This window comes from Capronia coronata (assembly GCF_000585585.1).
Source record: "Capronia coronata CBS 617.96 chromosome Unknown acBCG-supercont1.6, whole genome shotgun sequence".
In the NCBI taxonomy this organism is placed as follows: Eukaryota; Fungi; Ascomycota; class Eurotiomycetes; order Chaetothyriales; family Herpotrichiellaceae; genus Capronia; species Capronia coronata.
The window spans coordinates 1,123,912-1,151,889 of NW_006912898.1; the positions used below are offsets into that span (position 1 = coordinate 1,123,912).

The window sequence follows — 27,978 nt, forward strand, 5'->3', positions numbered from 1 at the left end:
TCTTCGCTGCGTTCCCTTTCCGTTACCTTCACATCCCCTTTCCTTCCATGTCCATGTGTTACCGTCATCGTTTCGTTGGTCTCGTCAATGTTTTTTAACACCCGTGGCGCCTAACCACGCCATTCATGCCGCCCCATGCCATGGCCCAAGTCCCATATCTTCTGTTCCCTTTCAATAACTCACAAGACTGACATGACCGTCCCCGAGGGCCGAACAGGCCAACAACATCCGATGTGGATGATAGGCCGTGGCCACGATGGGCGACTGATAGCCGCGACCGGCCAGGGATCCTCCGACGACCTGGGACAGACGGCTGGACAGCGGCTCGAAGACGCCGAGGGGATCGCCGCTGGTGTTGAAGGTTCGGACTTCATGTCTGTCCGTGCCCACTGTGAAGACGGGGGCGTGTTCATGGACAGAGAGACTGCGGAGCAACGTGGCTGAAGAACTACCTCCGCCAGCCCCTCCTGCTGATGTGGTGGTGTTGTTGTTGCCATCTCGCTCTACTGCCGTTGCCGAGTTTAGACCAGTAGTAGTATGGGTAGCATTACCAGCACTATGGTCGTGTCTGGATCCTGAACCCGATGGAGAAGTGGCGTTGAGCGTAAGCACGGCCTTGTCGCTGCGCAGATCCCACAGTTTGACTTCTCCATTGCGCGACCCGGAGATCAATTCGCGCACACCGCCGCGCTGCATGTGGATGTTGGTGATCCATTGGCGATGTTCGCGCCAGATCTTGACCATGGCCGTGCGCGGGTTCAGCCGCTGGTCAAACACTCGAACCACGCCGTCACCGAAGCCCGCGATGAAGATCTGCCCAGCTACTTGGTCGCTCGTTAGGCTCGTGACGCAGCTGGAACTGCGAGCGGGGATGTCGCCAACACAGAGTTCGGTCGCGGCGTTCCACACCTTGATCACCTTGACATCGCCGGCTACCAGAGCCTTGCCTTGGCCTTGCTGCCAGTCAAACACCAGCCCCGCATTCTTATTGCTCGGGATCAATTCCGTAAGAGCCCGGAAGGCGGTGATGACTTTGACTTCCGTCGAACTCTGGTAGTTTCGGTAGACTTTGAGGACGCCATCGGAGCTGCCCACCATCAGCAGAGGCTGGTCATCCTCGTTCATAAATTTGGCGTCGTTGATGCGGCTTCCGACAGGATTGCCATTGCTGAATCGGCTCAACTGTTCGTTTCTTTGAAAATCCCAGATGCTGACCGTGTCTCTATCATCGGTGACAGCCAGGTGATCGTCAAATTGGTGGAATACCATGTTCATCGGCTGGTTCTGGTTGTTCAGGAATCCTTCCAGGCGAGTCCACTTCGAACTGCCCGCGACACCCTTCAACGGCTGGTTATCGGCGATGATTCTCTCATTACGATTACGTCGCCACAGCCGAGAATTGTAGTCAGCAGAACCGGGTTCGTCGGGGTCATTCGGTCTCATTTGCGGTTCGCGGAAGTATTCTGTCGACCATTCGAGTAAAGTGCTCTGCAGAGGAATGCGCTGTTTCACTTTGGGATCAAGAGGCGTAAACCCGGCAGAGGTTGGTAGGTGTGCTGGATGGTACGTTCCAGACGTGCTAGTCGAATCAGAGGTCTCTGGTGGTCGACTCCATTCCGGCGGCAAACGGCCACGTGGGGTGTTCAGAGGATGAACAGTGTCCCTGGCTTTGACCGGAGACTGCTGAGGAGTCGTGTCCTTTGAAGAGGACGCATTGTCGGAAGTAGCTCCAAAAGCAAGGTTGCGAAGTGAGCTGCCTGCCCTTTTCAGGCTCAAAGATATATAGCTCTGCTGCTTCTGCAACGCCGGCGGTGGAGTGCCCGGCCGCCGGTCCATGGTCCGGAGCGAATCCCGAGACGAAACCTTCTTGAGCTGAGACTCCTCTTTCTTTGACAGTTTCAATAGATCATCGATCACAGCTGTGGACATTTGGCCCATCGGCGAATTGAGCAAGCCTTCATGCACACAGTCCACAATGATGGAGGCATTTCTTGCGATTTCGGGATGAGGGTCGACGGACAAGATCAGAAGTTGTACCCATATAGACCCGTAGATCGTGTTCGCCGAGATTGGAACGCCTGTGAGAGCATTGCGCCCGTCGGACGCAACCCCGTCGGTGTCTTTGTATGGATGCCTATCCCTCTCGTCGACCATTTGTTCGTATGCGACAACCATGAACTTGTTTTCATAACGCTTCACAAACGTCGACAGGAACACCAGTAGCTCTTTGCGGACCAATGTGCTTCCATCCGATGTCATGAAAAGAACCGAAGACGCAATGCCTTCTTCAACTTGAGAGACCTGATCGGTCAAATCAGGGATGCCCAAGAAATTCGTCAAAGCGTGCAGCATGGCAGCGCGGACTTCGGGCACCGGATCGAGAGAGAGCTCACAGAGTCTGGCATGAGCCATACATCGGATCCCCATCCACTTGGCGTCCGCATAATCACACCACAACATGCTCAAACACAAGCAAGACCATTGTCGCAGTAACGGATTTTCCGGCTCAGCTGTGTTCAGCAGGCATGCTTGAAACACTTCCGGGAGCAAACACACAGTTTGACCGGGAGGATATTTCTTGCAGAATGTGGCCACAATGAAGGCACACATGGCTCGATGCTCGCTGGCGTTACCCACAGGTATGTCTGAACGAGGGTTCATGATGGAAATGAAATAGGAGATCCCGTTGTCCTTCAACAGGTCGCTCTGCACAGTGTAGTCAACCGCCATGATGCGTGCCCATATAAACACCATGACCGGCTTGAGCTCCAGAGAAGCAGCCTGAAGCAGCTTGACAACATACGGAAAGATACCGATACTCAAGGCAAGATGAACAGCCCAAGGTCCCAGGTCAAGGAACTTGCTCAACAGGATCAACGCACGCAGCCGATGTACTTGGCTGAGAAGAACTTGCAGGACAATCGGCAGCTGATCGGGAGCTCGGTCTTTGGTTGGCCCCGAACTGAGATACACCTCGAACGCGGTGAGCTGTTCGGCAAAGAAGGTCGAGTGTTGATACTCGTACACACGCTTTCCCTCCTCGGCTTCTCGAAGCATGGGCAGCTGCGCCAATACCATCTCCATGGCGAGGTCCCAGCTCTGCCAGAGGGGGTGTCGGTGTGTTTCGGGAAGAGGCGGGGATGATATGGGGTGGCAATGGTTCGCTCTCATGATGCGTTCACTGAGTAGAAAGTTGCGAAACAAGGCTGCGACCATGAGATCCTGGCGGAAAAGCTTCTTGAATAGATGGCGGGGTAGGCTGTTCCACGCGATAGTATCGGTGATAGCCGTGAAGATCCAGTTTAGTTCGCCCAGCGGACTCCGTCTATCCTGAAGACGACCCGGGACAGGAATCTTTCCATCCTCAAGATGGGGACCGTTCTGGAGTGGATTTTGTAGAACGAAGAATCGTAAAGCTATGTCGATGGGGGTGGTCAGACAACATGTGAACAAGTCGGCTGGTAGGTCGGGATTGCTGGGGAGCATTTCTGTTCTCCCACAAGCTGCCAATTGTATGCAGTCTCCATAGTTCTGGACCGGTGCATTAGGGTCTCGCTTCTTGATCTCTTCATTCTCCTTTTCATGCTTGGCCAGGAATGTGTCGAAGTTGTAGACGATGTTGCCAGCATGAGACACATCGTAAACGAACAAGCTCGGCCCTCCCAGCCATGACTGGAGGTCATATATGCCGACCGGGATGTATTGGGTATAGTTCTTGTTGAAAACCCAGATCTCCCCCGAGGCTGTTGGAAGCGGAACTCCATGACCGTTGTAATGGAACAAAACCCGTTCATCCTTTGCGTTTCTACGCAGGGAGATGCAAAAACGCTTCGTTTCGTCGATCGACGGATCCAAGTATTGTTTGTACCTAGTCCTCAAACTCAGACTCTCATATTGCTCCTGGAGCCGTTTGCCGATCTGCTCCATGGTCTTTGTGGTCCCACCACTGTTTGCAGTGGGATCGACCCATGCCTCGAGTTTGGCGCATGGGTTCGTCTTGATCACATCAGGAGGATCCACGCCGATATTGAGACAGATCGCCAGAGCGGCCGAGACCGTCTTCATCCGGTCCTTCATACGCCAGTCCACGCTGGGAAATTTCTTGGATTCCTCGGACAGGGAGCCATTGCTTTCGTGGCGCTTTTCCGTGTAGTACATGTAAAATGTCGAGTGTAACAGTGACAGGTATTCGTTTGATGTGTATTCATCGTCCCATCCATGACGAATATGAGCCAACTTGTCTTCCCCCGCAGGACTCGTGGGTCCCTCTTTGTGCCGTGGACCAAGGTCACTCTTGGTACGATGTAACAGCGTGGGTCTTGCCGTCAAGTAGTCTTCCGTCTCTTTTGGAATGATCCTTTGCGTTGACAGCCCATTCTGCTGACTGGTTGCGGACCTGTGTGCTAGCGACGGCCGTTTGAGGGTGGATGGGGATAAGGCTCCAGTTGTCTTGTCAAATGTGTCCCGCGAAGATGTTGGACTGTTCCCCTGCGTCATGAGCCTTCGGGCTTCCATGTTCAAACCCAGCCCGTGATTTCTTTGTTCGGTTTGCGCGGCCATTTTCTTCAGTTGAACCTAGTGTTTCGTGCCTTCCGGATGTCTACCCCTGGCTAGCAAGAGATGGATTCCTCGGTATGTTGCATATCCGACAGCGGCTCGTCGAGGTCGGACATCACCCAAGTGGTAGTGGCAGCAACGTGAGTGAGAGGTGGAAATGGCAATATCGAAGCCGGTGAATTGCAAAGCTCCCAGGAAACGCCTCGCCGAAAGAGACCAGATGGACAAATGATGGGTTGACAAGTCCTGCACCGTCTACAGGAAAAGAAATGCGAAAGTACGAAGTGCAGAGGGGAGTGACTGGTGAGAGGGACGTGCAGTCAGTGCAGTCCAGCCTCTCTTTGAGGTTGGTTGCTGCACTGGCATGGCACTTCTGCAACTTTGTACGACACGTGATATCAGAATACCTCAGTAAGGCTTGGCGATTTCTATCTCTAATACTCGTAACCCTCTTCATATTCTTCCTTCTTAAGAGGACTGGTCACTATATACCGTAATACTTCCCAAGACCGTTCAAAGAATATATGTAAAGTCGAGGCTCTGATCTCCTTCTTTACCGTTGGTGGTTGCTCCTTCAGCAATCAGCTTTGCCTTCTGTGCATTTCGTCGCTGAAGCAGAAACCAGCATGAAGCGTAAAGAAATCCTGCGACGATTGTGAGACCGGCCGAGATTGCATTGCCTGGGACGTAGCGTGGCCCCTGTTGAGAAGGGTAAAGCTGTCCAGAGACCAGGTTGGACACATTGGCCAGACTGTAGGCAAAGGGCTGGCCTATTGCTCGCTTTGTGTCAGGCGCCAGGTTCGTCGTGATCCACGTTACAGCCAGAGTCGAAATCGGATACAGCCCTTGCAATGATTGTCAGGACAGTCAAACAAGGAAACCTAAGGGCTGGCCAAACTAACCTATTACCAGCACAAACATGCCGGCATAACCCACATCGGGATTCTTTGACCCCACACACATCAGATACCCAACAGCAACAGGGATGCAGCATCCAACGATGAAGACGCCACGCTTCCTGATCTTGTCTGAGTACCAGACCTGGATTGTGAGGGAGATGGCGCCGAGGACATATACTGGGATGGTCATATAGTTGACCTTCAGGGAGGCAAAGCTGGAAAACGTTAGTTGACGCATCCTTTCAAGGTTCCTTTGCAAGATCAGCACGTACCCAAGGCCGGAAATGATGGTTGGGAGAAACACTCCAAATCCGTTGATTGCAATAGACGAAGTGAAGAAAGCAATCCCCAGAAGGTAGACAAAGGGGTCAGTCAGGGCGATTTTGATCCACTTGCGCTCGAATTTCTCCTCGCCTCGGATCATATAGTCTCGTTCCTTCTTGCGTCGCATCGTCTCTTTCTCTTCCTCGTTAAGAAACCATGCTTTCTCCACCTCGCCAGGCAGAAAGAATAGGCCAACGCCACAGATCACCACCGTAATACAGAATTCAATAATGAAGAGCCATCTCCATGCAGCGAGGCCGAGGCGTGTTCCCATGGTCTGCACAGCATAGGCGAAAAGCCCTCCAAAGGCGCCGGAGATGCACTGCGCGAGATTGGTCGTCATGATCCTCTTGCCTGCTAGTTCACGCGGATAGATGGTCGAGAACAAGAAGGCGAACGCTTGAGCCAGACCCGCTTCAGCGGCATTGAGCAACATCCGACAGGCAATTGTTTGGCCATAAGTTTGGACGAAGGCAGTCCCAACTGTACAGATACTCCACAACACGAACGCAGTACCGATCGCTCTTTTGGCGCCCCATCTGCGTGTGGCCAAGACCCATGGAACCTCAAAGAGGACGGTACAGACGCTGGATAGCGTTTGGATGTTGCCGAACTCGCCTCCTTTGAGTCCAACGTCCTCGTCGAAGCCAAAAACACGAGCATTTCCGAGCTGGCCGATGGTGAGTCAAAATGATCCGATCCCTATACATCGCAAGGAGCACCAACTCACATTATTGCGGTCGAGAGTGGACATGACGAGATAGATGACAGAGATTGGGACCACATATATGTCGAACTTCCTGCGCACTGCTGCTTCTCTTGCAGGATCGATATATATGGTCGTACTGGTGCCCACTGCATGGTCATCAACCGCGCTGGCAGTGTCAACTGTTGATTCTTTGACCATTTTCTCCATGTTTGTGTGCATGTTTGAGTCACACAGTACAAGGAGGCCGATCGAGCTATGGTTGGTTTTTGCTTGAAATGAAGCGATTTAGTTGACGAAGAGTCCGTGACCAACATGGTCGAGTCGAGGCATTAAGTATTCCATCTTCTCATATGAGGCGCACAATAGCCAACGCTGTTGCACCTTGTCGCAGCTGTTCTGGCCCGGATATAGATGATATTGATAAGATACTAAGATAGCAAGTACGTAGCAGTATCGGTATCTGTAGCCCCTAAGATTTCGCTTATCCACCGTCAAATGCAGCTAGTTGCCGTCGAATAAACGAATGAACATCGCGCCTGCGTTATCAACCTTTTAGGCTATCGGGATTTGCCGATTGTAGTACTACTATCTATCACATACCCAAATCTGTTTAATCTGTGTAATCTGGCCAGCCCACGCCCTCGTCCGTGGACAACTTGAAGATCACAACCTCCATCCAACACTTCGAGATCTGAAGTCCGACATCCACAATGCCGCGAGTTGCGCAGAGATTGAGGGGCGGAGTAGATGCATGCCAGAGGTGAGTGAAGATAGATTCGGATTATGCTGCGATGCGATGCTTATCAGGGCACAGGTGCCGTCGGAGAAAGCAGAAGGTATCAATACCAAGCAGATATGTCTAGGGATTTTGCGACTGATGACACAACTATCGTTCCAGTGCGACCAGAGATATCCGCAATGTTTCAATTGTGAAAACAGTAATGTTCCGTGCCTCACGTATCACTCCGGAAAACAGGCCGATGTCAGTATCATGGACCCGATCTGGATTCTGGCCGATATTGCAATCTTGCTGACCGTCTGGAAGATACCGCGAAGTTATGTCTCGGATCTGGAAGAGCAGATATCAAAGCTCACCCAGCAAGTGAAGGAGCTACGAGAGCATCCACCGTCAAGGTCGGAGCCAGGTCGGAGCCTTGTGGACAATGCAAGTTCAACACCAACTCACGCAGTATTCGACGAGACAGGGGTCTTTCCCCCCGCCGAGATTTCAGTCTCTGATGAAAGATCTCCTGCCCTCCAAGATCTGGAGACCAAGGTCAGAAACGTGATCGCCGAACCCTGCCAGCAGCCACGCTTCGTGGGACAGAGCAGCGGCATCTCTTTCGCCAAATTAGTCATGGCAGCAATACATGTCGATGGCGTGACATCGTCACTTCCACCTGAGCAACAGCAGCTTGATGACTTTTGTCTGTTCGAATTCGCCCCAGCCAAAGCCTCGCTGCCACCACGCCATGTGGCAGATCATCTGGTGGAGGTATATTTCCAATATCGAACACCACATCTGCCGATTTTGGATCGTTCCCAGGCGGGCAAAGCCATCGACAGCGCATACAGTTCGCTTGAATCGAACCAAGCGTCCGCGTCCGTGACAGTGCCAGTGCCAGAGAGAGACATGTTCATCGCATACATGGTCTTCGCCATCGCTCTTGTCGACGTACCCCATACGTCGGGCGGACGGCCAATGCAAAGTGATGGATGTTTCCGTTCGGCCCTGGGTTGGGTCGAGACGACCCTCTCATACTCGAAAAGCGACCTCGAAACTCTTCGGGCTGTGCTTCTGTTGGCCCAATTCGTCGCTCTGTCTCCTTCCCGTGGAAGCCTGTGGCATTTGACAGGATTCGCATTGCGCCTATGCATCGACGTAGGCCTACATTGGGAGAACGACCTGCAGTGTCTCCACATGGATCCCGACATTTTGGACGACAGAAGACGGCTGTGGCATTGCACATATCATTTCGACCGCCTTCTTTGCATCACTCTCGGCCGTCCATTCGGTATCCTTGACGAGAGCACACACGTGCTGCTCCCGAATCCCTGGACAGGTTGTCGTCAAGGTCTTGCCGCCGGGCGACGAGAATCTAGCGACTATGATATCCACGCCCAGCGAGCTCACAACCACCTGTTCACCCTTGCCAAACTCGAATCCGAGATCAAACATGTCCAGCACACTCGAGTTTGGACTCCCAAGTTGGCTTATCCACGACCGAGCTGGACCGTCTGGCTGCAAGATATTCAACCGCGACTCCAAGAGTGGTATGCTACCATGCCAGAACCTAGCAAAGCTCAACCACTCTCCATCTTCGCCTCTCCATCCTACTGGGACGTCATGTACAACAACACGATCCTGCTGCTTTATCGTCCACAGGCGGGCAACATGTACCAGTCGGCAGAAGAGCTGTCGATTATATTTGGGGCGGCTTCCCAAGTGATTGCTGGACTGAAAGTTCTACAACGGGAAGGGAGGGTGGAAATGTTATGGAAATCCGTCCACCACCTCTTCATGGCTGGGCTAGGAATTGTATATGCTCTCTGGCAATCCACAGAGATCCGAGACCAGAATCCCGTGGGAAAGAGTATCTCCATTCTTCAGTCCTGTGCTTCGACGCTCTCGGCCATGTCGGAGACTTTCAAAGGAGCTACAGGCTGTCGGGATGCCTTTGATACGCTGTCTTCCGCAACGATCGATTGGCTGGTGACCAGGAACATCGAAGAAGTGCACCACAACCGCCTGGAATTCGAGAACCATGTGCGGGACCTGATGAAGCAATTACAAGTGCCCCGTGACGGCATGGCGACAACTTCTACCCACCACTCCGCCGACAACATCAACCTGTCGGCCGTCCTGTCAGCCGAAAATTTCGACCTCGGTGAGTTACTCAACACCGCAGCGCAGTGGCCTGACCTGGGAGAGTTCAACTTCATCATGGCTGAGCCAGGTCCATCTGCCGTCACTTCACTTGTCCCGGCGGCCGGCGCCAGTGCCACCAATTCCATAGAGCAGATGCTTCGGTAGCATTACGAACTTTAGAAAAGGCGCAGATTAAAAGGCGCGCGGATTGCTATGTCTACCAAGTAATATTTCCATATCGCTCATATCATATGCTTTGGGGAATCTGAACAAGATTCCCGCATCGCCACTAAGGAGCGATACCGTTGCTTTGTGCCTCTTTCGCAGGTCCATCGTCCACAAGATCTTGGTACATCAAGGGTTTCTGGACAAAGCGCGCATCACTAAGCCCTTGCTGCCATCGGTCAAATGCTTTCTGCGGGATGGTCGCCGAAGTCCACATGCCGTTCCTCCGGAAAGAATCGACCACATCAACGACCACATCAATCGCCACGTTGGGGAAGAGCTCTGCCAGTTCATCCTTGAAGGACTCGGCGTCACGCTGGAGCACCCAGTCTATGCCTTTGTTCAGCGCCATGCAGAATCGCTTCTGCGCCGCCAGCACCTCCGGAGTGATGGTCGACGTTTCACGGTAGTACACACTCCACGGGACCTCGCCCTGCGTGGCCATCTCCATGGCGATCGAGACGTTGGGGTTTCGTGCAGCCATGGCTTTGGCGGAGAGGGTATCGGTGACCAAGAAATCGCCCATGCCGCCTTGGAACAAGTTGCCCAGCATCAAGCCGTCCAGATCCTGGATAAAGTCCAAGTTTCTTGGGTCGATCCCATTCTCGCGCAGCAGCATCTTGAAGAAGAGCCCGACACTGGCCCCGCCAATGGACTTCATCAGAACCGTTTTCCCAACCACATCGGCCAGGGTGAACTTGTCTCCACTCTTTGTGCGCCTGAGCAGTGCTAGAGGACAGCGGTTCGCGATCTGACCCAAGACTGTATAATCTTGTACCCGACCACGGTACATGGATGGAACCCAAAGTCCGCCCAGCGCCATGTCGGCAGAACCGTCGGCTAGAGCGTCGAGAACGCCATCCCATGGACTAGGGATCGTTGTAGTGACTTCCAGGCCTTGCTCGCGGAAAAATCCCAGCCGATCAGCAATATACTGAGGCAAATAGTTGATGTTGTACCCGGTGGCGGTAAGGTGGAATGGTTGCATTGTTTGAATGCGGTTGACCACTGACGATCGTGGGTTGTGTTGGAATAATTGTGGCAGCCTGGGCACTTGGTTTGATGGAATGTCGTTGTCGTGGGCGAGATTTGAGAGTGCTGGAAAGAGAACCCTGCCTATCAGTAACTGGCCCATGGTCTAAATAGTCCTCCGTTCCAGAGGACTGATAGGCCGTACGCAGAAAACAGGTCGGACAAGTCGAAAAATCGCTACCCTTCTCGGGCATCGCCATCGCCATCGCCATCGCCCCTGGCGCAACCCGCTGAGATTGTCTATCTCAGATCTGGCCGGAAAATCCCGACCTCTCACACGGCGGCGATTGTGGATTGAAGATTCCAATCGGCATTTCCCGATTGGCATATCATATCCAGGGCTGGAGTATTGTTCTGGTCGGCCGCGATCTTTGGGCCGTTCAAGATTATGAAGATGATTGATGAGTCGTTACTGAAGTCGGCTGGGAGGAAAGATGAGATTTCGGAAGGCCTTCCTATCACAACGCTGGGCCATCCAAAATTTGTAATGATTGGCAACACACGTGAATGCTTGGTATCAGAGTCTGGTGTCGCAAGGATTGCGGGTTTGCATATATTGTATTGGGCAGAGCAGTCGGACTGCATCCTTGCTGCCGCATAGGTACTCTTGCTTCACTGCTCACGTCAACTGCCCAGCACGAGAGTGTCCTAATCACATATACCGCCAATGACTCCCACCATCACCCTTTACACGGCTCACCACTGCCCATTCGCTCACCGGGTTCAAGTGGCGCTTCGTGAACTTGGGCTGAAGTTTGAGACCTGCCTTGTTGACATCACGGTCCCTCGCACCCCCGAATACCTCGCCATAAACCCAAATGGAATGGTGCCGGCCCTGGTCTATGGTGACCTTGTCTTGACAGAGTCTGGTCTCATTTGTCAATTTCTGGCCGACTCCTACCCGAGTCACCTTTTGAAAGCCAGCACAGAAGCAGCCGGTGCACTGCAGCGTTTCAAGATCGGGTACTTCATTGATACATACTTTGGCAAGGCCCATCCATTGTTTGACTCGACCGTCTTCTCGAATGAACCCGACGCGAAGATGGCCCTGGCGACTCAGTACATCGAAGCCATGGTCAGACATGTTGAGCCACTCCTCGGGGATGCGGCGCCGTTCTTTGGGGGTTCAAATCGCCCAACACTGGCAGAGGTATGTCCGTGTCACAGCGTACCATGCATCTTGAGTAGACCAATCTGACCATCCGTGACGTCTAGGTGCTGACCGCGCCTTTCCTTCTTCGCGTTCTGACGCTGCCCAAGCATGATGAATTAGTACCAAGCTTTGTTCCTGAAACCCTTGAGCGTAGGGCACCGAAATCATATAGGTGGGCACAAGCCGTTACAGCTGAACAGTCCGTGACTGCCATTTGGGACGAGGATCTGGTAGTCAAGCGCACACTGGAGAGAATTGAAAAGAGAAAAGCCGCAACATAAAGTGGCGGCAACGAGGTTGACAAAGGGCCATCTCAATCCTGATAATAAGGAGGACCTACCTAGATATTATCTTAATAGGGAGTCCACAGCCTCGCGGCCGAAGGGTCTCAATGAATAAGGGGTGCTACCTCACCATGGTTCACTTAACGATATCGGCTAACTCGCATACAAAAGGAGACATAGAATTCTACCTGGTAGGGAAGTCAAAGAGGTCCTGGAGCCTAGGTAGTACCTACGTAGTACCTACCTAGGTAGATAGACGTGACGTCACATGTTCATTCACGTGATCTTGATGATACCAACCAATCATCGCCACTATATACCCCCACTATATCTCCTCTACTCTGCCATGTATATCGTCCAAGGCTGAACACCCCTTCCCTTCCCTTCCCTTAGTATCTCTCCCAGAGACTGTTGTAGCCAACCTTCACTCCGTGTATCTAAGATGGTGCTGCTGCTCCTCCCGCACATACATACGTGTTGTTTTGGACTATGATATGAATAGATCAAAAAGGATTCATCACTGAACTCCCAACCAGTAACTACCTACCTGGGGTGGAAGAAGGCTTGCTCAAAGCCCAGAACTTGATTACTGTCCCTTCACATTTGTCTCATTTCGACATGATGACGCCCCGACGGTCCAACGGGACCTGAAATCGCCCTAGACCCCGTCCAGAATGAAGAAGAATAATAGTCAAAAAGCAAAGTCAAAAAGAAAACTGGGCCCCGGTATACAGAACAAGAAGGGAATCGAATTTGTTCAACTCGACAAAACGGATTTCAAGCATTGTCATCATGCATGCATGCCATTTCCACCCATAACTCCATCATCCATTCATTCCATCCACATTCCTCTTTCAACCAATGAGCAGATGATCAAATCAAGCAGCGACCTGCTCCCTAGACCCCTTTTCTTCTTCTGCCAGTCGTTTTCTCCAACTCGCCAGATTGCTACTGAGTCCGGCCCCATGGCTCTCCGCTGTCGGGGTCCTTTCTGACTCGAATTGCGTGCTTACCCGATAGTTGTTCCTGCTTGTGTTCTCCCATTGCGACCTCAGGGTTTCCAGTTCGGACGCCAAATTGTCCAAAGCCACGGATCCCCGTTCATCCCGCTCGAGAACATCATCGTCCACCGACACATCTGTCAAGGTCGAGTTGCTTTCTTCTCGGTTGTGGTTGATCCCATTGATGTCATGAGGGAGCGGTTGCAACTGCGATTGTCGTCGATAGTTGCCAACCGACTGACCCACCTGGTCAAGCAATATGGTGACTCGGGTCTCCGCCTCCTGCGCACGCTTCTCCAGCATAGAATTCTCGGACTTGAGTTGTTCTAGTTCATGGCCAACCTGTTCGGTCGCCTGTGCCAGCTGCTGGTGACTGGCTTTCTGCCGGTCGCGCTCCGACTCCACAGCGGCAAGATTGGACTTCAAGGATGCAATGTTGGACTCCAGAAGAGCGACTTGCTTGCCCGTTTGGGTTCTCAGATCGTCGATCGAGGCTTGCAACTCTTGACGGTCCTTGTCCCATGCCGAAGTGTCCGCCGCCGTCGTTGAAGCGGCATTGTTGCTTCGCATCGTCTCCAGTTCGCTGGATAGTTGAGAGTTTTGAGTCTTGTACTTGGTGAGCTCTTCTTTCATCTTCTTCAGCATCTTTTCCGTCCCCTTGACATAGTGGACAGCAGACTGGTAGTCAGTTTCCAGCTGCTCCAACTTTTCCTTGTAGGTGCTGTCAGCCTCCTGCATACGAGCTTCAAACTGACTCTTGGTCTCCTCATGAGCTTTAAGACTGGCTTGAAGTTGTTGGTCGAGCTCCTTCAACCGGTTCTGCTCCGGTGTCCCGAATCGGGAACCTGGTGAGTGGTCGAAGATGGGTGACCGTCTCATGTCGGAGGCATTCAGACCACGCTCGCCAAGTACCTCCTTGAGAGCACTATGCTGGACAGCCAGGGCACTGGCATCGCGCTGGCTGATCTCAAGATTCGCCCGCAATTCGCGGATCTCGGCCTGATGTTTCTGCGCGTCCCGCAGTGCCACCTGCAGCTGCCGCCGGATCTGCAGAGCTTCGCGGCTGGATTGTTCTTGGTAAGCCTCCAGCCCGGCAATTCTTTCTTCGGCAGTGCGCAGCTTCTGGGCCGCTTTGTCGGCGGCCTCCTGGTTACGTTTGGCCAGGTCTGCCGCGTGCTCCGCTGATTCTCGTAGAGCTGCCATCTTCTGTTCGGAAAGCGAATCGTGGCGTGAAGCCACTTCTGGGCTCGAGAGCTTGGCCAGTCCAGCAAGTAAAGCCTCGCGATGGGTCGAGGCCTCCTTGGCGTGCGTTTGAGCAAGGTCTTCGGCATCCCGCAGCCGTTTCGAGGTGGATTCGAGCTCCCTGGTTCTTTCCTCATGCTCAGATTTCAGATACGACAGTTTTTGTTCCGCAGCCTCTCTTTGTTGACGCTCCTCCTCAATTTGCCGTTCGTAGAGACTTGCTTTGTCGCCGGATGCTGCAAGGGCTGCTTGGAGCGCCACCATCGAAGCCGTATGGTCTGTCAGGCGCGATGAGGCCTCCTCATGAGCTTTACGGAGACCATCGTGCTCGATTCGGAGTGTTCGAAGTTCTTCTTCGACATCTGCCCTCCGGCCTGCTTCCGCCCTGGCCGAGCTTTGCGCCTCATGCAGCTCTGCCCGGAGTGCTTCCAGCTCACCAGGGTTCCGGGCCTTACTAAGCTCCTCATAGCGACGTTGTAGCGACTCCAAAGACTCTTCTGCTAACTCCCGGGCTCTTTTTTCGGCAATAAGATCACTATGCAGGGAGTCAACCTTGGCCTTGTGTTCCGCCTGGGCGGCGAGAGCCAATGCAAGTCGGCGGGTAAGCTCGGTGAACCGCTCTTGCTCGTCAGGTTCACGAGAGGCATCGGGTTGAGGAGTACTTCGTTGACTGCCACCATGAGCTGCAAGCTTGGCCCTAGCATATGCCGCTTCTGTAATGGCGGCATCACGTTGGTGTTCGACCTCTGCTACCCGTCTTGCCATCAACGAAGTCTGCGCTTCCATGGCTTCTTGCATCCTGACCATTTCCGTCCTCATGGTCATGAATGCCTCCATCAGCGGGCGGTCATCATCGGTAACTTGACTGACGGCCCGCTCGTCAAAAGTCGGGCTGGATGACGTGCCAGGATGGTACCCTTGCTTTCGAGCCAGAGCCAATTCCGAGGCGTACCAGGCATTCGTCTTCTTGACCGCTTCCAGTTCCTTGAGGAGGGCCTCTTGGTGGGGAGTCATTTTGGGTGATTTTGGTTCATCAGGTATACTTCGCAAACTCCGATTGTCGGCGTGAGTCTCTCCATGATGTCGCGTAGACGAAGAGCGGCCGAGTAACCCATCTTCCGTGCTGTCGATGGAGCTTTGAGCTCGCTGCGACCGTAGGGACCGTTGTCGGGCTACCCCGCCACCGACCAACGGCGCCGCCTCACCTGCCTCCATGGCCTTTGCCTTGTTTTCTGTCCGCTGTGTTGGCGTCCTACGGCCATGAGTGCTCGGACTGGTCTCTCTGCTAGGTCTGATGTTCTCCTTTTGTATGTCCCTGATCGCCGGCGCTTGCACCGGGGCCTCTATGGGCACAGATCGAATCGAATCCAGACCGTTCGCAGGCGCACGGGTGTCGATGGGAGGCCCGTTAAACCGACTTCTCGCACCATTCGCAGGAGATTGAACCCCGTTCGAGCGAGGCGTGCCAGCCTGGCTATGAGGTCCCGGCCCAGCGGGGCCTGGCGCAACGGAAGCTCGTGGTAATCGTGAGGCTTGCCCGATTTGCTGCGCGCCTTCGGGCCGCTGCACTGGACCGCCGGAGAATTGTTCGCGGTGTCCGGCTTGACTGCCCTGGCCCTCCCGCGAGCTGGAACGGATGGGCGGCGGGACATGCCTCACATCTGTACTCGGTCTCCGCGTCGGGCTGCCGGGATATTTCGCCTCACCGGATTGACCGAGGACTGGGGCATCGTTCGGATACCGAATCTTGGCAGTATCAAGGACATATACCATGCTCAATTCGTGGGCGTCCCGTGGAGCCGAGGAAGGCTCGCCAGCTAGGACGACGATTTTGTCCCGATATGCTGTCATACTGTGCCCTGACCTTGGTGATGGAGAAGGACCCATATTCTGGAAGGTGTACCATCGCTTTGAGGTGATGCGAAACGCTGCCAGATCACCCAGATCCGTCCCCTCCTCGGTTCTGCCACCAAAAATGTACATGACATCGTTGACAAGCGCCGCCGAATGGCCTTCACGGGGCGCGGGAATGTATCCTATACAATCCTGCTGGGTCCAGCTATTGGTGGTCGGACTGTACGTCCACACGTCGTTGAACCATTTCGTACCGTTTGTCCCGCCGAAACTGTAGAATTTCTGTCAATGGCAGCCCAAAGGATTTAGCAAGAAACTTACAGGTATAGCTGATCGTTGTAGCTGATCATAGTATGGTTCGTCCGCGGAGGCGGCACCTTGCCAGCCATTGGGCCAACAAGGTCGGAGGTGTTGTTTAGTAGAAATTCCCACTGGTTCGTCGGGCTCTGCAGGGCATTCAAATCAAAAGCTATCAAGTCATTGAAAAAGTAGCCCTCAACCTGACCGCCGAAGATGTAGATTTTGGAGCCTAGAATGTTGAGAGTGTGGCCATATCTGCCAGCGGGTCGTGGGCCTGGCGGAGCTGCTCTCGACCATTGACGAGATGCTGGAACGGTAAGCATGGCCACCATAGCACAAAAAGACATTCCACTCACAAGTATTAAGCAAGTACAAAGTATCATCGAGTACATCAGAATCGTCCATTTTGGTGTCACCACCGAACACAATGAAGGCATTGCCCACGAGGAGACTGGCATGTCCGACGCGCGGGCCGGGACCTTCAGATACTGTTGCGATGGGATAACAAGACAGGTTTCCACCACCGGCCTCGACCATCCACAGGTCACCTCGAACCATCGAGCCATTGATTAGCCCTCCCATGATGTATATATCACCGTCTTTGGAGGCAACTGAGTTAACAGCCGCCCCATACCGAGGAAAAGGATTTGATTGCGGAGTAGGGAAGTTCAACCGTCGTTGCGACCAGGGATACAGCGCGGCATTGGGGACCTGGGTCACTTGCGGCGCAGCAGTTGCCGGGCGAGCCTGAAATCGTGAATGTCAGCCATGATCACGGTCAGTCGGACGAATATGAACGCACCCCAGACTCCGACTCGGCTCTTTCACGCCGAGCAAATGTTGGCGCGCTGGCCAGAGTCGAACCCATCGCACTCATTGAGCCATTCGGATTCGCAGTCGCGTTGGGCGGAGGTGATTGCGTTGTCAAGCGCTCTCCGCCGCTCTTTTCTACCGAGCCATTCTGCGTAGTTGAGGAGGGCGTGCCATCGGATGTGTGGACGTTTCGACTCGCCGCAGGCAGGCTCGAGGCAGCCTGCGCAGCATGCGCGTGCTTGTTTTTGGATTTGAACAGGAATGCCATTGCACCTGACTTCTCTGCTCAGGAAGAAGCGCTGAGAGGGCAACGCGATTCGAGTCCGGTGTTCATGCGATACCAAGTCCCGCGCCGGCCAAAAGATGAGACACGTTGTACCGGTTCCGCGACGCTTGTTTCAAGGTCCCCTCAGACAAAGTCCATCGTCTTCCCACGCATGCAAAGTCGAAGAATCGAGAAGATTTGAGCTGGGAGAATAATTCGGGTGGTTGAAGATGGTCGGAGCGGCCGTCTGATCGCAATCGCCAAGGTGCAGTTGCAGTCACTCTATTATGCAGGTACAGGTAGGTAGTAAGGTACAGAACAGGTACAGCTGCGGAGTGTCAGACGCGACGATGTAGCGCGCGAGATGTCTGTGCGGGTGGTGGCCGGTATGAGCGGAGATGAGGTTGGGTAGAGCGCGTCAAATGATGATGTCCTTGGTCGACGACCTTCAGGCTGTCGTCGTCGTCGTCGTCGTTGCAGATGACAGACGCTTGATGATGGCCCCCGATGTCCTCGCTGCAGCAGGATAGGAGAAATTGTTCAGACACGAACTGCGTGACCTCGAGCAGACGGACCACTGCAGGCAGGCTTTAGGGAGGAGGAGCCTTGGACGAAGCCTAGGGGCCTCCAGGATCTGCCCAAGGGCGTTTCAAGATGCCCGAAAAGGACTAGTCATGGAGTCTGGTGGGTGCGCCAACCGCCTAGTACAGGCGTCCGGAGCTACCAACAGTTTAACAAGGGGATCAGTTTAGGGCCCCTAGGCCAGGGTTCTTAGGCTCCTTAGGCTGCTTAAGCACCCCCGGCGCCCCGTAACACCTCCTCCATAATAGAGGTTCAATCTCTATCCTTTTCCTTCAAGTTGTGCTAGCACGATGCCGCAGTAGACTTGATTAGACAGTAAGTACATAGGGACTTATTGCTGATAATGATAACTTGCTGCTGCAAGACGCCCAGACACACAAGGTGCCTTAGTTGTCGCTGTCCTAGTACGAAGTCCGAGTCTTCTGCATCCTTACAAGTCAGCCCCGGCATCATCAACAGCCTAAGGGGCCTCTGGAGGTGCCCCGGACTTGGATGCTCTGGTGAAAGCTCTTGGATCACTCCGTATGCCTTACAACCGTCCTTGATATAAGTACTCCTTCCCACCTACTCTGGTTCATTTGGACAGTGTATACGTACACTATTTCCGGCTCATCTTCGTGTGATGGCATGTCCTTGCCGCCCACTCATCGGGGACCGCCGCCTCTCTGCTTGCACGTGACGAGCCCTATCATCTTTTCTGCAGCTTATCAGGATCTCTGTAGACTCCGAGTCGTACAGCTCACCTGCTTTCGTGACCATAAAACAGTCCCAGTTTCCCAGTTCCCAATATCTCAAATTTAACGGACGAGTCGACTCCTTTGTGCCGTCACCGGCTTGTCTTCGCTGAACCATGGCTTCAGAGGAATTGAAATCCTGGATCGCCGGGATGCCCAAGGCCGAGTTACACGTCCATTTAGAAGGTACGGGACCCCGCCAGACATCAGAGATATATATAGATATATATATATATATACACCTTACCCTGGAAAGTATCCTGAGATCAAGTGCATGAGATACTGACTAGGGGGGTTTCTTTGTCCCATAGGTTGTTTAACCCCGGCACTCGTCCACACCTTCGCAGAACGGAACAATCTCCCGTTGCCGGCAGCCTTGTCGTCGCTCGATCAAACCTCGGGCTATTCATTCCACGACCTCACCACCTTTCTAGCCGTCTATTACCCAAACCTCGCGGTCCTGCAGACGGAGCATGACTTCCGCGATCTTGCCATGGATTACCTCACCCGTGCACATGCCCAGAACATCAAGCATGTCGAACTCTTCTTCGACCCTCAGGCGCACACTTCCCGAGGCGTCCCTTTTCCCACCGTCCTCCGCGGATATCGGCTCGCGCTGTTGACGGCTCAGCGCACGCTCGGCATCTCCGCCAGCCTGATCATGTGCATCCTGCGCGACCAGTCGGCAGAGTATGCCATGGCCACGCTGATGGAAGCTCTGCCTTTCAAGGACTCTATCATTGGCGTGGGTCTGGACTCGGATGAGCGGGGGAATCCGCCTTCCAAGTTCGCGGCCGTTTTCCAGCGGGCAAGCAAAGAAGGTTTCTTGATGACCGCGCACTGCGACATAGATCAGCCCAACAGCATCGACCACATCCGCCAGGTCGTCCAGGAGATACAGGTGGATCGCATCGATCATGGCACCAATGTTGTGGAGGACGACTCCCTGGTTGAGATCCTGCGCCACAAGGGCATCGGGCTGACCTGTTGCCCGGTCTCGAATTCGGTGGTGACGGACGACTTCAAGGGCAAAGAGATCGTCGACCTTCTCCGGCGAGGAGTCAAGGTCACCGTCAACTCGGACGACCCGGCCTACTTTAGAGCCTATGCCAATGAGAATATGGAAAAGATGGCCATGGGGACTGATGTGACCAGGAAAGAATTGATTCAGCTTCAGCGAAATGCCTTTAGCATTTCATGGATCTCAATCTGGCGGAAAACCCATTTTCTTTCCCTCCTGCAGGAATATGAAGATAGAACATTGTCCACTGTAGTCAATGGGGTATGAGGCCACAGTACAGGCGAAACATGTAGATATCGCTATGGGGAATCGATAGACTCCTGCCAGTTGCTGGGCTATCTATTCCTCGAATCGGACTTCGTCGAAAAGTGTCGCTCGCAGCTGCACCACAGCCGCAACCTCAAGGATAAACTCTTGAAGGATGATCGCATTGGTCAACACATGGCTAAGACTGGCCTGGTTTCGTATGGTGTGGCCGTCTTGGTCGCCCGGTGTGACGCTGCCGGACTCTCCATGATCCACCAGAGCGAGACGATGCGAGCCAGGCTCGGGGCTGCCATCCTGTTTGCGCCCGGCGTGCAGTGGTAATGATGCTGAGGCCTCTTCGGGCGCTCTGGTATTCAATAGAGTCACCTGTGTCTTCAGCAACGATGCGGAAGGGAATGATGGATCTTGCGGTGTCATAGCATGTTCGCCTGCCGGCGTGGGTGCGCTGGCCCCGGCCTTCGAGGTCGGCCGGTCTCTTGATCCGGAACGCGTGGTTCTTGTCTTTTTCCCGCTCGGTGTGACTGGCCGTGGTTGGCCAGAAAGAGGAGGCCTGGGGAGTGAATCACCCCTCTGGGCCGTAATTGTCTCCTCTGGGTGCCGGCCTGGTAGATCTTCCTTCGAGAGTTGTAGCCTCCTCTCACGAATCAAGTTGTCCCATCCGGGAAATTGAGATTTCCACTGGCGGACTTGTTCGATCAAATCGCCAATAATAAACGTGATGTTGTAAGCAGAACCATCCTCTGCTTGGTCCTTTTCATGGAAAGGTAGCAGCCAGCCATGAAGATCCATTCCTTCGCAAGCGGCCAGAGCAAGCAGAGCTTCGGTGAGGTATAAGTTTGTGACGGTGTCGTTGGCGAAAAAGTTGCGTAGCAAGCCGATGACCGCATCGTAAAGCTTGCATTCTCGGGCGATGGACATGCGTCTCGTGTCCAGGGTCTCGTTATCGGCCCGGCTTGTCCTGAAACAACTGTGCTGCTCAAGCAAAACCTGGCCGTCTGACAGAGCAGCTTGGTAAGAACCGTCCATGTCTTCATAGCTGGCTATAGCCGCAGTATAATCAAAAAGTCTGCAAAGGTGATCGTTGAACTGATCTACCTCGCTCGGACCCGCGAAGCGTGACGCAGGCTCCAGCCTGAACACGTCTGTAGGGACATGACAATGGTGTCTCTGCACAATGATGGACAACAACTTCAGGCAAGCACTGACTGTTTCCGAATGACTAGACTGCAAGCTCATGACCATTAGGTCAAGAAGGTTGAAAAGGTCAGGCGAAGGGCTATCGTCGACTTCCGCCAAAGCCTTCAAGTGATCTATCGACTTCCTCCGACTGACAGACATGCGCTGTGGTCGGTGAGACTTTTCCGAGGTTTCTTGGGGCTCCTTTGGCGACGCGAGAAGGTATCGCAAAATGCGGTCGACAAGCTGGAAATGGTCGAGTGCAGTAAGGATTCGCGACAAGTGGGTAATAACCGCTGCAGTCGAGCCTCCTTCGACGTCTGACGACTCAAGCAAAGAAGGGTAGAGAAGCTGTTGAACGAAGAGAACTTGAAAGTGGTCAAGCAAGGTATCACAGACTTCGACAGATCTGCAGTGGCTTAGGGTATCTTGCCAAAACGCCAGATACGAAAAGAATGACTTGAGCTCCTGCTGGCCGTCCAGGGGCGGCTCGGCGAGCGAAGCAATGGTCTGGGGGTTGTCCGACAGAACAACGATGGGAGGTTGTGGGATTGGGCTTGTGAGATAGACCGACTGCCTGCTCAATCTGCTGTATAAGGCACCCAGGCCACTAGCCATTTGAGGTGCTAGATCGCTCTCGAGCATCCATGTTTCCAAGGGCCGAAACTTGGATGCCGTCTCCGTCAAGTACAGCAATGCCGTCCGCGCGAAGTCACCCACCGAACCGTCATTGTGAACATATTGAACGAGGACGTGGAACAGGGGAAATTGGCTCTTTCTGGGGTCGTCTGCAGCATTCCGGCCGGGGGCAACCTCACGGTCGGGGTAGAACCAGGCAGGGAGGATGTCTGGATCCAACCGGATCTTGGTCGCGATCTCGAACAACAGTTCAACCAGATCGGTCTCCAAGCGTTCTTCCACAATGATCCTTCCCCCAATTGTAGCGTACCAGACCAGATCTAACAAGGACCTTGAGAACAACTTGCTGTCTAACAGCCCTTCTGTCTCTCCGTTGAGGAGGATATGGAACAACTCCGCCGAGGTCTTGATTATGTCCACATGCCTCGAGGAAACCGCCAACTTTGTGATGATGATGTATGTCTGGCTTGAGGCGACATAACGCAGGCAGGAATGGGGTGCGACCCTGCGCGACTCGTCCTGGAGGATCGTCTCCAGACGTTGCAGGAGTTTTGTGGTATAGACTATGGCGGCGTCGTCTTCGCGTTCAAGGCTGCCGTTGCGCCAGGTTTGCTATACTAGTCAGAGGAGGGAACCGCAGGCACAGGTCATAAGGCCAGCTAACTCACAGTCAGAGCATTGCAAATGCTCTTACAGGTTGCAAGGCGTTCCGCAGGTGTATTTGTTCTTTGCTTGGTCGGAGATGTGCCTGAGCCGGCGATCAGGCGCGTGAGCTGCCAGTCATCTGCTGGTTAGAGCCGTTCAACCTTGCACAACATCAAACCGGTCGGCTAAAGACTCACCATGTCCATATCCGGTGACTCATACTGCTGTTCTGCGAGGCAAATGATCAGGAGCAATTGTCCAGCTAAGCCCGCAGCGAGGAGAGATGCAAGAACAGTCAAAACAGAGGCAGTTGGGGAAGGACGCGGCTGCGCCTTTGGCTGCGCAGGTCGAAACCGCCTTCAAGTTCTTTAGATGGGCGTCACTTCCCTTGCCCGGTCAGGCAGCCAACTCATGAGCGGATGCCTTCATGATCGAAGGCATTATATTTTGGTGCTTCTACCATGGAGCGAGAGTTCTCGACTGCTCTTACGTTTCATACTACTCAGTTCGAAACTTGGGGGGAAGTGTTTGGTCTACGGTCCAACTACGCTCGCCGGGCTGAATGAACCCTGCCTCCATTTCCGCGACGTCCCCCCACAACCCAAAGCGTGCACGATCAAGATGACTGTAGAGCAAAACAACACCATGGGAAGCGAGACTTTCCCGACACCTGACATACGAGATGGTCACAACGATGGAATGTCATTTCGCTACAGCAATGGCGATCTTTCGTCAGGAAACCACCCGCCTGGCGACTCCCATCCACGAAAGGCTGCCACTGAATTATGCTCCGAGCATGGACATTCCCTGGGCCGCATACGCCCTATGTCCAAACATTCAGGAGCAGCAGTGTCGACCTTCTTCAATGGACTGTTCACCACGATCATCGGCATTGCAACGCTGGGCGCAAGCATTACCTTCTCTTACGTCCTGTCAAACAATACATCCATTCCACCGTCGCGAAGCCCGTCCTTCGACTCGCAGCAAATCCAGCTGTTCCTTGCAATCAGCTGGCTCTTATTCTTGCTTGCACTGGCGTTTGCATCCCTCGGCTCGACGCTCCTGACCTTCTTCAAGACTCATTGGACTGCGGACTGGGACGGGATCAATGGCAAGACCAGTCAATGGAGTGTCCAAGTGTATGCGGTCTTCGCCAGCGGGCTCTTGGGAGCATTGACCGTGGGAGCTTTTGTCTTGTTGTGTCTTGTGGTGGTGGCTTACTCTGCCGTCATCGGCTGGATTGCACTCGGTTTCACTTGCTTCTTCGGCATTGTCATCCTCGTGGCTGTCATCAACCAAGCCCCATGGCCTTGGAGAAACAACACCCCGTCATCATCCAGCAGGCATCAGAGTGTATATGCTTGACCGTGGTGTCTGTGGCAGTCGCCTGACTGACGGGTCATTCAATATGTAGTATAGCAGGGGTTTCCACCACGGACATTGGTCGGTATGCGGGGGAATGAGGTGTATCCAATTGAGTGACACGTGCATGGACGATGTGACAATGATCGAATCGAGCTGCACCATCTTTCCTTCAGGACAGTTCGGTGGAAGCTAGATGTTGTCGGGGCTTCTAAATCAGACCCTAGTAATATTAGGATGAATATGCCGTATCGGCGACCACAGGCGAGAGGCTAGCAATTCACTCCGTATCGTCATCGCTGCTAGCTTTCCTCTTTTTCGACTTTCCTTTCCTTTTGGGGGCAATATCCTCGTCGCTGTCTTCACTCTTCGCCTCAGACTTCGCTCTGCCTTTCTTGGACCCTTCATCGGGTACGCTTTCGCAGATTTCGGTCAAAAAGTCGAACTGACTGTCCTTCATCAAGGCTACTTTGAGATGCTGGGCGGTGACCCTCTTGGACCCATTTGCTCTGGCCTCTGATGCCCCCTTCGTGACCAGACTTATCATGAAGAGCTCAAGTGCTTTAGCTGGAAGACACGTTAGTTTAGTCAGGAGCCACAAACAAACGGTAATACTTACAGACAGCGGTGGGAGTAGCTTGTGCAACTTTGCCGACGTCTTCGTCCGCCTGCATGATGCGCTTGATACGTGCCACCGGAAACTTCGTCTTCACCTCAATACCGTGTGAGGGATCTTGGGCCACGACAGACGTGAGTGGCTGAGGGGGCTGTAGCTGCTCGTGTTTGATGGTTTGGGCGTCATTTGCCTGGTGGTTCGGGTTGAAATCCGGACCCACATCTTCGGCGGCCTTTCTCTGCCGCGTGCGGGCCATGTCGTGATACGGTTGACTGAGGCCTGAGGGTGGCGGTGAGAATGGTTGAGGTTGAAATTGAGGTTGAGGCAAAGGTTGATTTGCGTTTGTCGGACTATATGGCTGAGCAAACTGAGGCTGTGTGTGATGTGAGGGAGAAGGGTTGCTGTAGGACGGTAACAGTGGTTGGTGTTGTGGGTGACTTGGAAATGAAGGATAATTGGGTAGACTTGGAGTTCTGGCGGTCGAAGGTGAATAAGACTGGGGCGGGACGGACGACTGAGCCCGGGGCCCGAAATAGGAGGTTGATGGAGTGGTGTTTTGCGGCGAAAAGAAGGGTGACGCTGTATATGAGTACGAGGGAATGCGACTGAGTCTAGGCGGTGGGGCGTTGAAGCCTGACAGATCCGGAGAACGAGGGCGATACTTATCGTGTTCGTCACTCATTGCTCAGTGCAGGCGGAGAATAGAGGATGAAATGGTGGTGAGTGGCTGGAATACTGGGGTGGACGTTGATATTGGCTTTTGAGCTTTCCGCGAGAGATACTGAAAGACACTGTGTTGTAGGTACAGACATGTTGAACAGACCGAACCAAACAACCTGATCAAACAACACCCCTGCTCTTCATTGTGAGGCAGAGAGGCAAGTGCTATCAAGTTATTGTACTTTCGCAGTTCTGCAGTGGTAGTGGTTTCTGTTATGATATCACGTGAAGTGACCAGTAACCAGTCAGATGGCAGTACGTAGCCAGTGCCTGCTCCTAGGAGACAAGTACAGTGTAGATGCGTAGTAGTATAGGTGCGTAGTATAGGAGAAGGGTGCAGGTGAAGACCACGTGGTTTGATCGTGTCAGTCTGACCAGTATGGCACCGACGGAATAGAGCGAATAGGTAAGGTGGTAGGTGATGGTCGGTAGCTAATTAGAGGTGCCAGTGGTGGGTGGTGAAACCAGTTGGCGGCGAGGAGGACTGTACTCTTACTCTGTAGTGCGAGTCACAACCTTGTAAATGATGAATAATAAATGCAGTGATGAGGGGCAGTTTGGTTGGCAAAGTGTCAGTGACTTGACTGCAGGTGCAGAGTGGAAGGGGGCGAGCTGCGAGCTGCGCAGCTGGAGAGGGAGGCGCGCGTGTTTATAAAAAGCTCTGCCGACGCGGATGCAGGAAATCGGATCATCCAAGATCCACCAGTAATATCAGAGTTTGACGCGGCTGCTGGCTTTGATTGGCCAGTTATGCTGAAATGTCATCCATCATCATCCGCAGCGATGCTGTCAGGTACTAGTCCTACCCTGAACTAGTGTTGCTAAATGCTTGATATGATACACGTTTTAACTCGTTAACATTTTCTTCAATCTCTCTGCCTTGACTTGGACCTGAGTGCCAGAAAGGCATCACACTGAGGTCATGCTTGCTTTACTCCCACCATCGCTCAGCTCAGCGGCTTTTGTCCTCACGCAGGCGCCGGGCCTTATCAGGCAGACATGTTACAAAAACGCTACAATGTGGACCTTACTAGGTGATAGCAGTATTTTATACAATCTTCTCCCAAATGCTTGCTATGCCAATCGCGATTACCAGACCGTATGTATCTTTGACTGACACCAGATTTGGCTTCTCCCATACATAGGTACATAGGCCTGCGCCCTGGATCTCTTGCGGTCGCTGCCAAGTGATGACAGAACATGCTGAAGATGGCTTCTGGGAAAGAACCGCGATGCAGCAACCCCGTCTCACAGACTGTGGTCGCTGCGGAGCAAACCTGAAGCCTTCCGTGACAGACCATAAAACTTGATCTAATCTGATGGCATGTGTATTGCAAGTGAGGTGCAAGGCAGCATCCATCTTATTGGTCCATTTACACCCTTGGCGCCAGACTTGAGGAGAGGATGAACTCGGTCATGATATCCAAACCCTGCAATCGTTCCTCGCGGGTGTTCCCAAGAAACAAATTAACCACCGGCCATGCGTGGATTCCTGCCTCCTGTTGATGAACCTTCACCATGGCCCCATTGTTCTTCATATGCCGTATTGTCTCTTGGATCCCTGGGCTAAACACTTCTTCAGCTCCATAAATGATGCGGTAACCGTTCAGCGGTGATGCTTGTTTCCAACGGGCCGTGCTCAGCCCAGGCGAGATGATGCTGTTGATCATTGCCCCCTCGCCTGCATATTGCTTCGCGTACAGCTCCAGGCTGTCCTTATCCAGGTAATCACTGGTCGTGTTCCGGTTCAATTCTGACACAAGATGTGTCCATGGCGAAAGCAAGATGGCCAGACATGGTCGGTGCAAGGCTTGAAGCTGTGGATCTTGGTCAACCCGACCGGATTGGAGCAACATACTCAATATCAAAGTCGCCCCGGCAGAGTCGCCACTAACACAGATTTTGGGGGCGGATGCGTCGCCAAATGCCTCACGCAGGAATGTGTAGCCCGCACGAGTTTCATTGAATTGTGTCGGCCACTGTGCATCGGGTACGAGGGTATACTCCAGGGCAAAGACAGCCGGATTATGGAAGCCGCTCTCTTTCAGCCGCGTGGCCCAGGCCATGAGGAACTCTACATAAAAATACGATGATCCCATGGAAAATCCACCTCCTAGCACCACAATTCAGTCAATACATTCATGGGCCGGTATGCTGGACCCCGGGAAACTGACCGTGACAATAGTAGATGATAATGTCGGGCTCAGAATCGGGGTCGTCGATAATCCAAAGACCTCGGAATCCAGATCGGATGACTTCTTGATAATACAGCGGGCAATGCAAATACCCATGTCTCAAGAGACGGAATCGGAAGAAGGGAAGTGAGACGCCTTTGGAGAAGAACACTCGTCCCACGTTGGCGGGGATGTTGGCAAATGCATATCGAACACAACGCACCACTACGTCTTGGAAGATGGTTGCGTTCTGAGTAAAGCAAGATTGCTTCTCAGGCTGTGTGAAATATCGTTCTTTGGCCAGCTGATACGGGAGCTGGACAACTGTAAGAAGTTCGTTAGTACGACTCGATATCTCGAGAGAGATCGTGTTGCTCACCTAGAAATGGTATCACTCTGGTCAGGACAAGCGCCAGACAAGACAGTTCTATCTGGTAGACCAGCTGGGGAACCAGGAAGAGGACAAATGCAACACAGTCAAGTCCACTGATAGCACCCAGGATCATGGCTTCGTT

At 53.3% G+C, this 27,978-nt stretch overlaps 11 protein-coding genes across 11 annotated transcripts; 4 read left to right on the plus strand and 7 right to left on the minus strand.

Moving 5' to 3' along the window:
* Window positions 1-171: 171 nt before the first annotated feature.
* On the minus strand, window positions 172-4,560 carry A1O1_07070 (regulatory associated protein-mTOR; the record flags this gene model as incomplete). The annotated part of the gene is made up of 1 exon (XM_007727943.1): window positions 172-4,560. One exon carries the CDS (start codon window positions 4,558-4,560, stop codon window positions 172-174), a length of 4,389 nt encoding a protein of 1,462 aa, XP_007726133.1.
* A 510-nt stretch (window positions 4,561-5,070) lies between these two features.
* On the minus strand, window positions 5,071-6,696 carry A1O1_07071 (uncharacterized protein; the record flags this gene model as incomplete). Its single annotated transcript, XM_007727944.1, has 4 exons — window positions 5,071-5,402; window positions 5,460-5,671; window positions 5,729-6,450; window positions 6,511-6,696. 4 exons carry the CDS (start codon window positions 6,694-6,696, stop codon window positions 5,071-5,073), a joined length of 1,452 nt encoding a protein of 483 aa, XP_007726134.1.
* Window positions 6,697-7,480: 784 nt separating this feature from the next.
* A1O1_07072 (uncharacterized protein) lies at window positions 7,481-9,523 on the plus strand (the record flags this gene model as incomplete). Its single annotated transcript, XM_007727945.1, has 1 exon — window positions 7,481-9,523. The coding sequence occupies one exon, from the start codon at window positions 7,481-7,483 to the stop codon at window positions 9,521-9,523; it is 2,043 nt and encodes a 680-aa protein (XP_007726135.1).
* Window positions 9,524-9,647: 124 nt separating this feature from the next.
* On the minus strand, window positions 9,648-10,571 carry A1O1_07073 (uncharacterized protein; the record flags this gene model as incomplete). Its single annotated transcript, XM_007727946.1, has 1 exon — window positions 9,648-10,571. The coding sequence occupies one exon, from the start codon at window positions 10,569-10,571 to the stop codon at window positions 9,648-9,650; it is 924 nt and encodes a 307-aa protein (XP_007726136.1).
* Window positions 10,572-11,282: 711 nt separating this feature from the next.
* On the plus strand, window positions 11,283-12,049 carry A1O1_07074 (uncharacterized protein; the record flags this gene model as incomplete). Its single annotated transcript, XM_007727947.1, has 2 exons — window positions 11,283-11,765; window positions 11,831-12,049. 2 exons carry the CDS (start codon window positions 11,283-11,285, stop codon window positions 12,047-12,049), a joined length of 702 nt encoding a protein of 233 aa, XP_007726137.1.
* An 881-nt stretch (window positions 12,050-12,930) lies between these two features.
* A1O1_07075 (uncharacterized protein) lies at window positions 12,931-17,530 on the minus strand (the record flags this gene model as incomplete). The annotated part of the gene is made up of 4 exons (XM_007727948.1): window positions 12,931-16,420; window positions 16,471-16,756; window positions 16,806-17,196; window positions 17,252-17,530. The coding sequence occupies 4 exons, from the start codon at window positions 17,528-17,530 to the stop codon at window positions 12,931-12,933; spliced, it is 4,446 nt and encodes a 1,481-aa protein (XP_007726138.1).
* A 1,429-nt stretch (window positions 17,531-18,959) lies between these two features.
* Window positions 18,960-20,131, plus strand: A1O1_07076 (adenosine deaminase; the record flags this gene model as incomplete). Its single annotated transcript, XM_007727949.1, has 2 exons — window positions 18,960-19,029; window positions 19,155-20,131. 2 exons carry the CDS (start codon window positions 18,960-18,962, stop codon window positions 20,129-20,131), a joined length of 1,047 nt encoding a protein of 348 aa, XP_007726139.1.
* A 72-nt stretch (window positions 20,132-20,203) lies between these two features.
* On the minus strand, window positions 20,204-22,791 carry A1O1_07077 (uncharacterized protein; the record flags this gene model as incomplete). The annotated part of the gene is made up of 3 exons (XM_007727950.1): window positions 20,204-22,558; window positions 22,615-22,719; window positions 22,789-22,791. The coding sequence occupies 3 exons, from the start codon at window positions 22,789-22,791 to the stop codon at window positions 20,204-20,206; spliced, it is 2,463 nt and encodes an 820-aa protein (XP_007726140.1).
* Window positions 22,792-23,212: 421 nt separating this feature from the next.
* On the plus strand, window positions 23,213-23,956 carry A1O1_07078 (uncharacterized protein; the record flags this gene model as incomplete). Its single annotated transcript, XM_007727951.1, has 1 exon — window positions 23,213-23,956. One exon carries the CDS (start codon window positions 23,213-23,215, stop codon window positions 23,954-23,956), a length of 744 nt encoding a protein of 247 aa, XP_007726141.1.
* A 277-nt stretch (window positions 23,957-24,233) lies between these two features.
* A1O1_07079 (uncharacterized protein) lies at window positions 24,234-24,825 on the minus strand (the record flags this gene model as incomplete). The annotated part of the gene is made up of 2 exons (XM_007727952.1): window positions 24,234-24,520; window positions 24,573-24,825. The coding sequence occupies 2 exons, from the start codon at window positions 24,823-24,825 to the stop codon at window positions 24,234-24,236; spliced, it is 540 nt and encodes a 179-aa protein (XP_007726142.1).
* Window positions 24,826-26,662: 1,837 nt separating this feature from the next.
* On the minus strand, window positions 26,663-27,969 carry A1O1_07080 (uncharacterized protein; the record flags this gene model as incomplete). The annotated part of the gene is made up of 3 exons (XM_007727953.1): window positions 26,663-27,402; window positions 27,464-27,787; window positions 27,843-27,969. 3 exons carry the CDS (start codon window positions 27,967-27,969, stop codon window positions 26,663-26,665), a joined length of 1,191 nt encoding a protein of 396 aa, XP_007726143.1.
* Window positions 27,970-27,978: the final 9 nt, after the last annotated feature.